General features: G+C 47.4%; 1 protein-coding gene across 1 annotated transcript; it reads right to left on the bottom strand.

Annotated features, from left to right (window-relative positions):
- Positions 1-662: 662 nt before the first annotated feature.
- On the bottom strand, positions 663-15,135 carry METTL25B (methyltransferase like 25B). The gene is made up of 10 exons (XM_063947071.1): positions 15,039-15,135; positions 13,488-13,625; positions 10,599-10,710; positions 10,060-10,181; positions 7,615-7,828; positions 6,785-6,847; positions 5,583-5,726; positions 3,708-4,477; positions 1,769-1,953; positions 663-879 (listed from the first exon to the last, which is right to left on the bottom strand). The coding sequence occupies exons 2-10, from the start codon at positions 13,532-13,534 to the stop codon at positions 746-748; spliced, it is 1,791 nt and encodes a 596-aa protein (XP_063803141.1). The 5' UTR covers positions 13,535-13,625; positions 15,039-15,135; the 3' UTR covers positions 663-745.
- Between the last annotated feature and the right edge of the window lie 32 nt (positions 15,136-15,167).

Below are 15,167 nucleotides of genomic sequence, written 5' to 3' on the forward strand. Positions count from 1 at the left end.
GAAAGCAGTGCAAGCACCATGGCAGCAGATGACAGAAAGCAGTGCAGGCACCATGTGGCAGAAAGCAGTGCAGGCACCATGTGGCAGAAAGCAGTGCAGGCACCATGTGGCAGAAAGCAGTGTAGGCACCAAGTGGCAAAAAGCAGTGCATGCACCATGTGGCAGAAAGCAGTGCAAGCACCATGTGGCAGAAAGCAATGTAGGCACCATGTGGCAGAAAGCAGTGCAGGTACCATGTGACAGAAAGCAGTGCAGCCACCATGGTACCAGGAGACAGAAAGCAGTGCAGGCACCATGTGGCAGAAAGCAGTGCAAGCACCATGTGGCAGAAAGCAATGTAGGCACCATGTGGCAGAAAGCAGTGCAAGCACCATGTGGCAGAAAGCAATGTAGGCACCAAGTGGCAGAAAGCAGTGCAAGCACCAGGTGGCAGAAAGCAGTGCAGGCTCCACGGCCCGCCAAGAATGGGAATCACTGTGAATGTTACAGTGTTCTCGGAGTTTATCCGTCATAGCTGTGACTCCGGTGACAGTGCCAATTAGAACATGCATCCACTGAAACTAGACAAATGTGAGCTACAGCAGGCATCTAGCCAAGTAACAGGCAAAGCAGGGCTCCCACTGGCCTCCTCACTGCAGTCATAGTAACTCTTACAGAACATATTCTAAGATGAAACCTTTATTTGTAGAATAAATAAAAACGTACAGGTATAAAGAATGCTAATAAGGTGTGATCTGTTCTTAGGTTATATTCCTGGGTCACTAGCTGCAACCTCCTCCAGAATATCCCCTATAGATGAAGATGCTTTAGCAGCCACGAGAACCAGATTCCTGGGTGAGAAGTGCGGTTTAAACAGAGGGATCACATCACAATGGAATCCTGCAAGAGAGACAGATTCATGTTTCAGATAACCCGCTGCCCAAAGTGCCTCAATTGCTTTGCTGAGGGCATTAAGAAAATGGTTTCTCACTGGCAACCCCTAGTGTTAATCATAAATAATAATCTGATGGCTCAAATGTATGTTATCAAGTTATCACAATGTTCTCAAAGGACGTTCCATCCCAACGTGAGTCAATGGGGCAGCCTCCGCGGTGTCTCTGGTTCCGGGCTATGTTCTCATGAAGATTGGTCAGCCCACCTTATGACCTCACCACCGAGTGCAGCCGACAATGGGGGTCATTCCGAGTTGTTCGCTCGCTAGCAGATTTTAGCAGCATTGCACACGCTAGGCCGCCGCCCTCTGGGAGTGTATCTTAACTTAGCAGAATAGCGAACGAAAGATTAGCAGAATTGCGAATAGAAAAATCTTAGCAGTTTCTGAGTAGCTTGAGACTTACTCCTACACTGCAATCAGTTCAGCCAGTTTCGTTCCTGGTTTGACGACACAAACACGCCCTGCGTTCGGCCAGCCACTCCCCCGTTTCTCCAGACACTCCCCCGTTTTTTCCTGACACGCCTGCGTTTATCCGCACACTCCCAGAAAACGGCCAGTTTCCACCCAGAAACACCCACTTCCTGTCAATCACACTCCGATCACTTCAACGATGAAACTTCTTTGTTCGGACGTAAGTAAATCTACTACGTTTGGTGTTAAAATACTTAGCGCATGCGCATTTTAGCCTTAATCGCTCCGTTGCGAAAATCGGCAACGAGCGAACAACTCGGAATGACCCCCAATATTCAATGTTGTTTCCTATTAAATGAGGGTGTGATGGAGGAATATGAAGGTCTGGTCTCCCTGGGTAGGTTACCAGCCCACAACACCTACCCTGCTCCTGTAGGAAGATCATCCTGTCCAGCAGTATAAGAGTCTCCACTAGAGGCGCCAGCAGTAAGGCCAGACTGAAGAATGCCACCACATTCCGGTGCTGGGACAGCATGTGTTCTACTAAGGTCTCATCCATGGTGGTGCTGGGATCCAGACCTACTCGCTTTAGTCCCAGCTTAGCGTATCTGATGGAGGAAAATAATGCACCAATAAAAGCCATTATACAATAATAAATGGAGAATGCGTCAATTCACATATTAAAATATGTAAGTAACATACACTCACATTACATGTGGATTTAGGAATTGATCTCGATAATGAAGAAGACAAAGCCTCTAGTTTACGCTACATTCTCATATAGCAGAGCAAATGCGGCAGGAGAAGGGGAAGCAATCAGTGAAACAATGGAACTGACCTAGATACACATAGAAACTTGTGTTTCTATGTGTATCTAGGTCGGTTCCATTGTTTCACTGATCGCTTCCCCTTCGCTGTGATCTCACTTCTTCCATGTTGCGCCATGTGCTTGCACACGTCTAAAGCGCACGTTAATTTTCATGGGTTTTTACTAATTTTTCTAACAATAATAAGAATGAGCCCTAAATATTGTACAATTCTCCTGATTACTTATCAGTCTTTGTACAGAACTGCATTAGCTCTGAGAAGCTGTAGACATATGTGGTCGCAGTGTTGCCCTGTAACGCTGGAAAACAAGAAACATCGCCTTGTATGACGGCGCTGCCCACCCAGAACACCTACCAAGACTCTACACCCACTGTCATCGGGATCCCTATAGCAAGATGTGACCTGCAAAACTCTACACATTCACCAAATGGACTTCAGAGCCATCTCAGAGCACCACTACTGGGCAGGAGAAACCATGCAGGAGCTTCCATCTGCCTCCCTCTAACTTCCTGCATCTGGTTTGGGAGGTAACAGCCCTGCAGTATGGGGGAATAGGTATCTATAGGCCCGATCAGTGAGTTATCAATCACACCGCATATTTCCGTGCAACAAGCAGAATTAGACACAGACTGAAGAGCAAAACCTCCTCTCTTTTAGCCCCTGACCATTAGAAGCATGTAACGCCCGGGTACAGACAGTAAGGATGACGATGATAATGGGTCAGTTTGCGTTACCCGAAAAGCAATCACCCCCATTTCCCCATCATACAGTACCACTGCACCTTATACCCAAGACCGTTATGCTTGGTGTAGTAAGACTACTATTACTGCTGTTATACAGGTTGTTCTTCCTGAGGCAACTCAGGAAATTCAGTATTTCACAGAAACTGCTGATTATCTTCTACACAGCCATTGTGGAGTCTGTTTTATGCTCTTCAATCACAGTCTGGTATGGAGCTGCCAACGAGTGTGACAGACGGAGGCTACAGAGGGTTGTGAGGACCGCAGAAAAGATCATTGGAGCCGTTCTCCCCTCTGTTCACGACCCCTACCTGTCCAGAGTCAAGAAGCGTGCAGGGAAAATCGTAGCAGACGAGATGCACCCTGGTCACGTCCTGTTTGGAACACTTCCATCTGACAGGCGTTATAGGTCCATTCTCACCAAGCTGACCAGAACCAAAAATAGCTTATTTCCGCTAGCTGTCCACTTACTAAATTATGCCTAACAAGTCTGTGATTGTAGAGAGTGTTTTATACTAATGTATGTTATGTGTGTACGTGTATTATGTTATGCCTTTTCCTTTTATGTTATCTGGCGACGCATTGTAAACCGCAAACAATTCCTAGTATACGTGAGTATACATGGCCAATAAAGTCTGATTCTGATTCTGTCTGCTAGAGGTGACGGTGATGAATCCGCTGGCCATAAGATCACTCATTGTAATCAGAAAAATACTCACGGGCATGACTGCGGGTAATTGAATTCCCCCCTTAGTTGATCAAAATAACTGTCTGAGTGTTTTTTATACACTTACTCTTTGAAGGGAAGCTTGTGAGCCTTTTTGATTGTCTGCACCCCAACGCGTTTCATGGTCGGCTCTACACCTCGGATGACAGTTTCCAGCACAGCTCTGTAGCAATGAGTTCTCAAAATTTCGCTGTCACCTTTAAGACGCTCCATATAATCTTCTATGGCGTGGCACGCCACCTCCCTAGATTTGTAAGACAGCTTGTGCCCCGGGAGCCCGGACACCCAGGAGCTCATGGGATAGCCATACTCTTGTATATCTGAGATACCCGGATGAGAATTAGCCAGGACACCAGGTGGTTGCGGCTCCTCGAGTGTGGTTAACTTCATGTAGCAGCAAGCAACTGACGTGATACCCACAATAGTGGGACACCTGGCAAAATGGCGTAACATAGCTACACTTAGGTCTCCACACGCATGGAGTCCTGTTAATACAAATTTATTCAATGGCAAATGGCACTGTCCCGTAGTGGTTCCACCATCACAAGAGCATGCTACACAGTTACCTGTGCAGATGTTATGGGGCATTTGTGAGTTCATTGGTTTATCAGACACAAGCTCTTCTGTTGCACATACATGTGAAATGCACAAGTCCGAAACTGTTGTCCAGCTACCGGCAGCCATCTTGTTTCCGCCTTTGGCTTCTAGTTGTGTCTTTACTCCACAGCCGCCTAACTGTCTCAGAAAATCTTCCCATGATGCTTGAGGATTTACAAATGCCAAGATGTGCCGTGGAGGTTTTGGTGAGAGGTTCAGAATAGCTTCTGAATCACTACTCTAAAGAAAAAAACATAAAACAATGATGTTAACTCGGTAATATCATAGTGCAATCAGCAGATGCGCTGTAACCGAGAGCAACTAGATTATAATTAACTAGACTCAATCATAGCGACCATCAAATTAATTGCCATGGGTTTCAGAATACACACGTTGCTGGTATTGATAGGTTGAATATTACATTTGTAGTTTAACATTAAATACAAGAAACATGTTAGATGTATGGGGTCTACGCTATAACCCGTAGTGATTGATAGCAATATACTAGAAGATTCCTGTCAGAAGCTTACAGCAGAGGTTCCCAAGCTCTTCCAGTCCAGCAGGGGTGTATCAAGAGAGGAGGGGACCCGTGTGCAGTCCCCGTCAGCTCCCCCTTCCCTTCTATCAGGTAATGGCAGTGACAGTGTCTCTGAGCACTAGGTGGTGTACAGGTCTCCGGAAAAATGGCGGGGGCGGCCATTTTCTCAGCAATTTTTCTGGAGACCTGCACACCACCTAGTGCTCAGAAACATTGTCACTGCAGCTGGACTCTGGAGAGGTAAGTACTGAAAATGCAGGGTGCACCGCACCGATTATATATATACGCCACTGCGGTCCAGGTTTCAAGGATATTCATGCTTGAGTCCACAAGGTTAAATTAAACAGACTGAGGTACTAATTAAGTCACTTGCGCTTAAACATGGCTACCCTTAAAACCCGGACTGTAAGGGTGGAGTTTGGGAAGCTCTGGCTTACAGTAAACCTTTATCCCATCGAAAATACTTTCCTGCAATCTCACTGATGGTTGTAGGGTCTGTCACCAAACCTTCGGGCGCTACCGCCGTGCTGCTGCTTATTTGGGTACCATGACCGCTGATGCAACAATGTTTATACACCATGCCCATGTTCCAGTGCAGTCTGGAAATGTACCATTTCCCCTGGACCCTTCAGTACTCTCTCTCCCACTGCACACTCTCTCCAGCCGGTTACTGTGCAGACACAACTGGTAGCTGTGTGCGTGGCGCTCAGATATGACTAAACATGACAGACTGGACACCTGAAATCCAATAGCCGTCTGCAAATCTTGCATTCATCCTTCCCAGCCTGTAATGAGAGGAAGCCATACCTTTTGGGATCTGATCCTTTCTTTCCTCATCATGTACATTAAATCCTGGTCAAACTTGGCCGCAGAGGTGGCCAGGTTCCTGTCAGCTTCCACGGCCGTCACACGGAGCCCGTGGCCAAAGCATAAGACCCTCGACAGGTGACCCTAGGGTGTAATATACAAAAGCAATGAACGACAGCACATAGAGTACTCCGACAGAGAGCTATCCATATGTCACAAGTTTCTAGAACGTGCTGAAGTATTTAGAGAAGAACATGAACAAGGTTTAGTCCAATGAATCTCCAGGACTAATAGAGTGCGTCAGTAATTGTGCATGCTAGGTAGGGAATTAAACTGACTTTATGTGGTCAATTCAATTAGGGGCTAATTGCCTTTGATGTGCTGTTGCAATGGCTTTGGAATGCCGTCACCTGAAATGGCGCAATTAGTTCAAAGTTGACATAGGGGTGCATTTAAAATAGGCTATTTAGGGGTTACCATATGTGCAACGTAAGAGCCTAAATTGCTGCATCGTCCCTAATTAAATCGGCCTCTGTGTGTGCTTATTACATGTTCTTTAAGAAAAGAAGGTTCTATACTTCGCGGACACCCTCGAGTGGGACTGGCCCCGTGTGCCAGGATTATAGCTGTCGACAAATTGATTGCATCTCGCTGGTATGCCCACATGGGAAGCCACCAGTCAACTGGGCTTTAGCTGGCATGCAACCATACCATCCGGCTGCGGACCCTGGCTTTTATAAACTACCATCCCTGGGGGAGGGGGGGGGGTATTAATACCCATGGGAGGTGTAATGCATTATTACAGAAATGTGACACTGGGGAATGGAGCGATATTAAAAAAGTTAGAAAATTAAAATGGTCACTGATGGAGGATGAGGACAGGTGAAAACACAGGGACCCACTGCACTGACGATGTGGGGGTTACACAACTGGGAATCTTTTACACTAGGTGGGTAATATTACAGCGTGGGCCTATAGACCCGAATGGTGAGATACAGACCTAGGCATTTTATTTATTTTTTAAATCAAATATTTTACATAATTGTTTTTTTATAAAATATGTTTTCAACTTAAATTTATACCGAAATCTATTTTTGAGGGGCACTTGGGAATACAACTTGTCAGTTAAGAACAGATCTGATCTGACCAATGTCGGTCAACAATGAGGTCTGTCCCCAAAGTGAGAGGATTATGGGTCATACCTGACCAGATCCAATGTCCACCACGTGATCACAGCTTGTGGCGTCACTCAGCTTTTTCACCAACTGCATAACGAGAAAAGAGAATTAACTACACATTATTTAATTATATAATTCTAGAGAGGGCAGAGACAAAAAATATGTATATTGAAGGAGTGTTAATAACCCTTTCATACCGCTGTATAAACCTGGGTTTGTGGCTGGGTGTGAAAAGGCCCCTGAATAATAACCCAGGCCCAGTGACCCGGGAATCCAACCCAGGTAACTACCTGGGTTGGTCCAGGATGGACCCAGGTTACAGGGCGTATGAATGGGTAACCCAGGTTGTCTGACCCAAGTCTCATTCACTGCATAGAGAGAGCCACATTCCAGGCGCGTGGAGATGATGTCATCTACAAGGGCTCGCAGAGAGAAGCCCAGGCAATATCCCTGGGCCAGCCAGCGGTGGCCACTGTGACACGGCTTGTAACCCGTGTTGTGACCCAGGCTAGACATGGGAATGCAGTGTGAAAGGAGTATTCACGATGCTCTTTTGCTGTTATACAGAACTTATAAATGCTGTTGAACAAACCTGCATTCAGACCTGAACGTAGATGTGCTAAAAATATGGTGGGGGTACGCCCAGCACAGGGCTAGTCCACCCCGCATGTCAGGCCCTGCCCCCCCCAACCCAAACGGGTGCGAAAGCATCGCACGGCACCTGTGTTGTCAAGACCGCGACCCACCAACGACGTTCTAACGCCATTGCCACGCCCCCTCTCACCCCGCGATCGCAGCAGTGAGATGCTTTCGCATCTAGGTCACTTCTCAGCATATCCCATATACACTCTTACTTTCCCAAGCTGTCTGATCTCATGCTGTTTTTTGGGCTTCACGTGTTTACGAAACAGAGGATCCAACAAGGAGCTCTGGCAGTGGTTCGTCCGAAACTCATCGGGTCTTTTCTGGTCCAAGCTACCGATTTCATGACGTGGGATTCTTTGGAAAGCCAAGCAATGGGCGGTGACCTTCAGAGCTAACAGGCTGAGCGGCCACACTGACGTGTACCTGGAATACAGCGGACAGCCACAGGAAAGATTCAGTCAACATCACCGCCTATTACACAATGTCAGTATACCCTGTTCTAGTAACCCTCGTGACCCTTCATGTGGAATACATCCTGCCGGAACCCGCCCTCTGCAATCAGGTTGTTATTGATTGCCGGCCTAACGGTATCCCCTGACCTACAAATGTATCCTCATACACTGTGGCTTCAGTCACGCCAAACAGCCGCTTTCACCATGCCAGGTCCTGGGCACCCTGTTCGCCCACAATGTGCCTCTTATTCACACAAATAAAATAACCGGGGGCGACAGAACTACACTGCACTGCGCAATGTGATGTGCGACATTTGTTCATCTGTGTGCGACTGAGTCTGACCCTGTATATAAACTGCAGTTACACTGCGCTTCATCTGCGACTGTACGTGTGTAACACTAATTCCTGTCACAGCCCGGCGCCTGTAGTACACTGTCAGCGCTGTTTCGCTGTGTCTGCGATTAGTATAAGAAGCACAATGTACGCCACCCCGTTCTGGGAGTCTAGATGTAGGAGGACACATCTGATCAGATTGCGAAGAAAAGGGCATGACCTGCTCCCTTGGCACAATTAAAAAACTGAGGGCTTGCTGAGGGACAATTAAAAAACTAATAGAAGAGGAGGAGCCTGTACACACGTCTTGATAAATTGAAAGTGCCAGCTCCCTATAGCCACCGTCTATGCCCCAGTGTCTTCACCTGCCTCCAGTGTCCCCTAGCGGCTGACCGAGGAAAGGGGTCATATACGTCTTTTAGCCTTTGGTCTGGCCTAGAGGATTTTGTATTAATATTAATTCAATTGTTCTGCTGTTCGGTCACTGATATTTCTGCTTGCAGCCTCCTGGGGTGGCGAACAGAAATTTGATAAAAGTGTCCTGTTTGGGCGCCGAAACAGGACTTTTCATGATACGGGCAGTATTTTAGTCAGGTTTAACCTTGCATCCTCTCACCACTCTGTAGCAGAACTGCATGTCACAGAGTCAGGTGTGGCCGCACCAAAACTGCAAATCTCTACACTGGCTCCCGTGTCCTCCAGAATCCAATTCATATGACTCACCCTCTCCTACCAAGGCCTCAACCACAGACCTGCATATGCCTCTGAGCGGCACCTCGCCTCTAGTAACCACTCTCTCTCTCGCCTTCTCCTGCGCCACTAACCACCTGTGAATTTTTCTGCCAGGCCCAATCACAGACTCCCACAGAGCTTCAAATCCTGAGACTCCCAGAGAACCCATGCTGGTACACCCCCACACCTATACTACTCCCACTATATGACCAACACTAGCAGCCTCATTGCTGTGCCAATGTCCACCCTGAGCCACACTACTCTTGCCTTAGCGGTGCCCTGTTCCCATTAGAATATAGGCTCTCTCATAAGCAGGGCCCTCCCTTCCCAGGAGAAGAGGCGGTGATGTCACAGCAGCTGAACTGTCAACATCCTAAAGACGACCTGGTTGCCTAAGATGGATGTACTGGATTCGGAGGGGGAGAGGGGTGGGTTACTGCATACAGAGGTGCAGGAAAGTCACAGGTTAAAACCAACTCAAACATCACCCCTCATGTCTCCATCATAATGCTACTGGGGGAATTCAATTGTTTTTTCATGTGAATGCCACTAGTTGGCACCATACAGAGCAATTGAATTCTCGCTCCATTCGGGTGCAAATAGCTGCGTGGGTACACATTGCAGCCTTGTGCGGTGGCGAGCTGAAATGTGTAAAAAGTCGGCTGTTTGGGCACCCAAATAGCACTTTTCACCGTGCACCCACTACTTTACACGTTTTCAGCCACTTTGCACAGCAATACCCAATCGGCTTTTGTGCAGTATGTGTGATAAAAACTATGTTGCCCAAACAGCATACCGAAAATAACAAAGATAGAAAATAAACTGAGGAAAATTCTCTGGAGCAGCAGAGTGTGCATCCTCTCCTGAGGGCACTTTTGCTAAACTGCCTGTGGGAGGGGGCATAGAGGGGAGGAGCCAGCACACCCAATGAAGAAATTTAAAGTGCACCGGCTCCTTTGGACCCTGTCTATACCCCATTGTACTAAGTTTTCCCAATATTCCTTATGGATGCTAGAGAAAACACTTGAACCGCCCCCTAATTAAGAGAAATGAGGACATAATAAGATAATATGAAGTATTAGGGTTTTTTCTTTTCCTTACATAAGGTGAAAAGGCTATAACAGCAATAGATTTACCCAGAATCCTCTGCGTTTCTCTTAGCCAGCAGCTGATCAGCCAACTGTGGCGCAGACAGATCTGACAACACTGTCGTCCAGGATCTTGGGAGCGACCCCCAGAGGTTATCTGTAAAAAACTCCTGAGGGCACAAGAGAACAACACTTTAGCTTATAACAGCAGCAGTATGGAGGTGGTCTAATTTCTTCTAGAATTCCATTTACAGAATAAGGTTTGGTGAGTAGTAATGTTCATTCTAGCACCTTGCACCTGACACAACCTGTGTAATCCCTCTTTGCTACCTGGGGTTTTGCTCGCTGCTCTGGAGCTTCTAGCACACTCTGGTCTCTATCAGCACTGAGAAAAGAACAGGGTGTGCTAGAAGCACCAGAGCAGAGAGTGATACTTCAGGGGGCAGACTACTTCAGGGCAGGGGTTGTTCAAAAGTGATCATAGCCAGGGTGTGCACAGGATCAAACGCACTGGAAACGAGATCTTCGCCACATATTTCATCCACAGATAATCCAACGTGTCGTATGCTGTGATAAGGGCTACTTACAATAATATAGGAATCTGCGATATAGCCATAGAGTGACAGGACTTGTGTAATATTCACAGCAAGCTGTTTATTCCGATTCAAAGAAACCTGATTCAGCGGCTCGATGGACACGCTAGAGGTAAAAAAAATCTTATCAGAAACTGTTATATAATATTATATAGAGCAACAATTATATACAAATTACACATACACAATTTTGAATATAAAACTGCCGCTGGAAAGGAAATTCAAACTGAAACTACGCATTGGGTGTGCTCTAAGTAGTGTGAGCGTGTGTCTGTATGTGGATATCACACCAAAACGCAGTTCTTTCACTATTATTTTTACTACTGTACCTGTAAAATCAGGACACTTGGGGGGTGCGCAATGTATTTTACTTCTGCGGTTGATATTTGTCACATTCAGTTGTTCTTTAAACAAAACATAGTTGACAAAATGCAGTTACACACAGCATTGTCATTGTGTAGGAATCTGCGTCACCTGTATTAGCGTAGGCTCAGTTACAGGGAACGCACCTTACAAAATTACCGATGATACGGTGTATGGTCAGCCAGGCGTCAGGCCCGGATTCTGGGTGTATTAGTAAAGCACCAGGATGGGGGAAGATTGAGACTATGGGGGTCATTCCAAGTTGATGGCTCGCTAGCAGTTTTTAGCAGCCGTGCAAACACTATGCCGCCTCCCACTGGGAGTGTATTTTAGCTTAGCAGAAGTGCAAACGTTTTTATCGCAGAGCACCTGCAAAAATGGTTTGTGTAGTTTCAGAGTAGCTCAAAACCTACTCAGCGCTTGCGATCACTTCAGACTATTCAGTTCCGGATTTGACGTCACACACCCGCCCAGCCACGCCTGCGTTTTTCCTGGCACGCCTGCGTTTTTCCGAACACTCCCTGAAAACGGTCAGTTGCCACCCAGAAACGCCCATTTCATGTCAATCATTCTGTGGCAACCAGTGCGACTGAAATGCTTCGCTAGACCCTGTGCAAAACTGCATCATTCGGTGTGCCCGTACGTCGCGCGTGCGCATTGCACCGCATGCGCAGAACTGCCATTTTTTAGCCTGATCGCTGTGCTACGAACAAATGCAGCTAGCGATCAACTCGGAATGACCACCTATATAGTTATACACAGAAAATAAAGATATTAAAAATGACACAATAACATCACCAACTACATTACAGACCCCATAACACTGTTTTCATTATAATTCTTTTTTTACTTACTTTATATCGATCTATCCCCATCACCACATTATATTTCCAATGTAACATTGCCTTCTGCCCCCATCTTTGTCTTGCACGTGTGTCCTGGATTTATATAATGAGCTAAAATATCTATCCCAGGGATGCACAGTAAGAACAGATGGAAGTGAGCACCCGTCTCTCACTGGTACCAGGAACACACTGCTGGCAAGATAGCAAAGGGCGTTCTCACCCACTTCCTCATACACCCGAATTACATTTTTTTTCTGCGGACGAACACAGCCATGAGAGTGTTTCCTACGCCTGGTGCAAGCATCAGCCCTGATGACATGCGCCGTGAGAGATGATCGCGCACGCCCCCAGTCCACTGCGCTGTAAATATTACCAGTACTCTCCACCACTTACACACAACCTCTGTTTCCGCTCAGTACAGGAGAGATAATTAAAAATATTAAAATAGGTAAAAGAGAGAGAAAAAAAGAGGATGAGGGAGAAAAAAAAGAGGGAAGGTAGAAACGAGGAATAGAGGAAAAAAGGAAGTAATCAGGGACACAGAGAGACACAGAAAAGTGAAAGGAGGGGTAAAGAGAGACGTGGGGGGCAAGAGAGAAATACAGATAGAAAAGGGGGAGAGAGAGAGACAGAAAAAGAGACCGGGAGAAGAAGGGGGGAGGAAACAGAGAGACAAGGAAAAAGAGGGTGAGAGAGAAGTGGGTGGGAAGAGGGGGATGCACACACACACTCTCTCTCTCTGCTGACCCTTGTGTACATGCTGCTTCTCTCTCCTCCACACATAAACTACATGGTCCTGAGTTGCACGCTTCTGCGGCCGCTATTTCCTTCTTCTCTACGGCTGCGGCACTGCGCTCACTTTCACATGCTAAAGTAGCAATCGGCCGAAGTAGGGGGGTGATTCAGAGCTGGCACATCTACACTCACAATCTCTGACATGCGGGTCCTCATCTCCTCTCCCGGCACCAGTGTTCCCCCTCATCTCCTCTCCCAGCATGTCAAGCACTGACCAACCCCCCCCCCCCCCCCCCCCTTCCCGGCAAAGGTGATGGTGGGGGTACAGACAGCTACCCGCAATGTTTTGAGTCGCAACAGCTGCGTATGATGTCACGCAGCCGCTGCGGCCCGCCCCAGCAACGTTCTGGACACGCCTGCATTGTCTGGACCGCGTCCCCCCCAACACCGTTTGAACACCGTGGCACGCCCCCTCCTGCCCGCCTCTGCCAGTCAATCAAGCAGAGGCAATCGCACCAGTGAGATGCGCACAAGCAAGACAATGGGCTTCTGGCCGCGATCGCTGCCACTGCAGCGATCAGCTCCGAATTAGGCTTTAAGTTTCAAACCTGCGCGTCTGAAAGTGCGAGACTATCCCGCCCACTGTTCTAGCGCCCGCAGCCGTCATGCACAGTTGGCTCTAGAAAAGGAGTTGCGTCCATTTTCACACATGCATCTGACTCAGGCCCTGCGTATGAGCAAGGCCGGCCCTTTCTTTGGCATGTGATATTACCACCCAAAACACCATCTTGGTTTCTTTCCCACTGCAGCCCATCTGCTCAGGAAGTCTCCGATCTCCTATATGGCCCCCACCGGCCCCTCCGAAATCCCTTTCCCAGCTAATTCCCATTTGTGTGTCGGTATGGGTTACTGTAAATCAGTGGCCTCTCCTGTTACTTGCCCGCTCTGATGTGATACCTCTGTCTTTTGTGGGTGGCCCGGTCTCATCTTGTCTTGTAGGTCTCATCAGTAATGTTCTCGTTACTCGTACACCTTGGTGGCAGCGACGCTCATTGCACACTGTGATCCCCTTATTTACCTACAGGTGTAAAATATGGCGCAGGTATTAGATTCCAGAACATGTCACACAAAGCCCTGTAGTGACATTCAGCTGATATTATGTAATAACATTTCAAAGTTAAATTAAAAGGAAACTGGCGGGAGGTTTACAGATCAGCAAAAATAAAACAAAAATTCTTAAAAACATCTCACGAAAGATCCTATGATATAAACTCACGAGAGATTCTATACTTGGCAAAATAAATACTAAATAAACTGAACAAATAACTTTACTGAGTGTGAGCTCTGCAACATAACTTTTCCCATATGAGAGACTACTGGATGATCCATTCACAGTAGGGCTGATAACAAGGGCCATTTGTCAGTCACGCTGGATGTGGGACAATCTATTGTATGTAATATTATTTACTAACAACTTGTGTTTGTTGTTCCAGGGTTTATTTTCCTCTGTCTTCCCCGCATTTTTCACTCTCCCTCTCTAATCCAGACCCTCCTTTATCTCATCATCTCTTATGCTTTATCTCTCTCACTACCATCTCTCATCCAGTCCCACTCTCCCCCTCCCTTATCCTGTCTCTCTCCCAATCTCTCATCCAGTCCCACGCTCCCCCTCCCTTATCCTGTCTCTCTCTCTCTCTTATCCTGTCTCTCTCCCCATCTCTCATCCAGTCTCTCTCCCTCCCTTATCCTGTCTCTCTCCCCACCTCTCATCCAGTCTCTCTCCCTCCCTTATCCCATCTCTCTCACCCTCCCTTATCCTGTCTCTCTCTCTCCTTCTCTTATAATGTCTCTCTCTCCATCTCTTATCCCGTCTCTAACCCTATCTCTCATCCAGTCCCACTCTCCCCCTCCCTTATCCTGTCTCTCTCCCAATCTCTCATCCAGTCCCACGCTCCCCCTCCCTTATCCCGTCTCTCTCCCTCCCTTATCTTGTCTCTCTCCCCATCTCTCATCCAGTCTCTCTCCTTCCCTTATCCTGTCTCTCTCCCCATTTCTCATCCAGTCCCACTCTCCCCCTCCCTCATCCTGTCTCTCTCTCCCTCTTATCAGTCTCTCTCCTTCCCTTATCATGTCTCTTTCTCCATCTCTTATCCCGTCTCTCTCCATCTCTTATCCCGTCTCTCTCCATCTCTTATCCCGTCTCTCTCTCTCTATCTCTCATCCAGTCTCTCTCTCCTTCCCTTATCATGTCTCTTTCTCCATCTCTTATCTAGTCTCTCTCCATCTCTTATTCTGTCTCTCTCTACCCCTCCCTTATTCCCTCTCTCCAGTTCTTATTCTGTATATCTCTCTCCTCCCTTATCTACCTACCCCCTCCCCTTATCCCGTCTCTCTCCCTCCCTATAATACGCCCCGTGTGTCACTGTGTAGCCGCTGCAGAGAGCCGGCCGGGCGATATGTGTCGGGTAACCCGGGTGTACAGTAGCTGTACCTGAGCAGCAGAGCTCAGACAGGCAGCACACCCATTCTCCGCTGCTATGGCTGCCAGTGCTCCAGGTGAGAGAGCAGCAGCGGATGTGACGTCACTTCTCTTTCTCCCGGCCACCGCCATTGCTCTTCC

Source organism: Pseudophryne corroboree, chromosome 12, assembly GCF_028390025.1.
Source record: "Pseudophryne corroboree isolate aPseCor3 chromosome 12, aPseCor3.hap2, whole genome shotgun sequence".
NCBI lineage: Eukaryota > Metazoa > Chordata > Amphibia > Anura > Myobatrachidae > Pseudophryne > Pseudophryne corroboree.

Coding starts and splice junctions, on each gene's coding strand:
- METTL25B (XM_063947071.1), bottom strand. CDS start 13,534: ATGAGACCGGGCCACCCACAAAAGACAGAGGTATCACATCAGAGCGG. Junction 5,727..6,784: donor TGGACATTGGATCTGGTCAG/GTATGACCCATA, acceptor ATTACACCCTAG/GGTCACCTGTCGAGGGTCTT. Junction 4,478..5,582: donor AAAGGATCAGATCCCAAAAG/GTATGGCTTCCT, acceptor TTTTTTCTTTAG/AGTAGTGATTCAGAAGCTAT.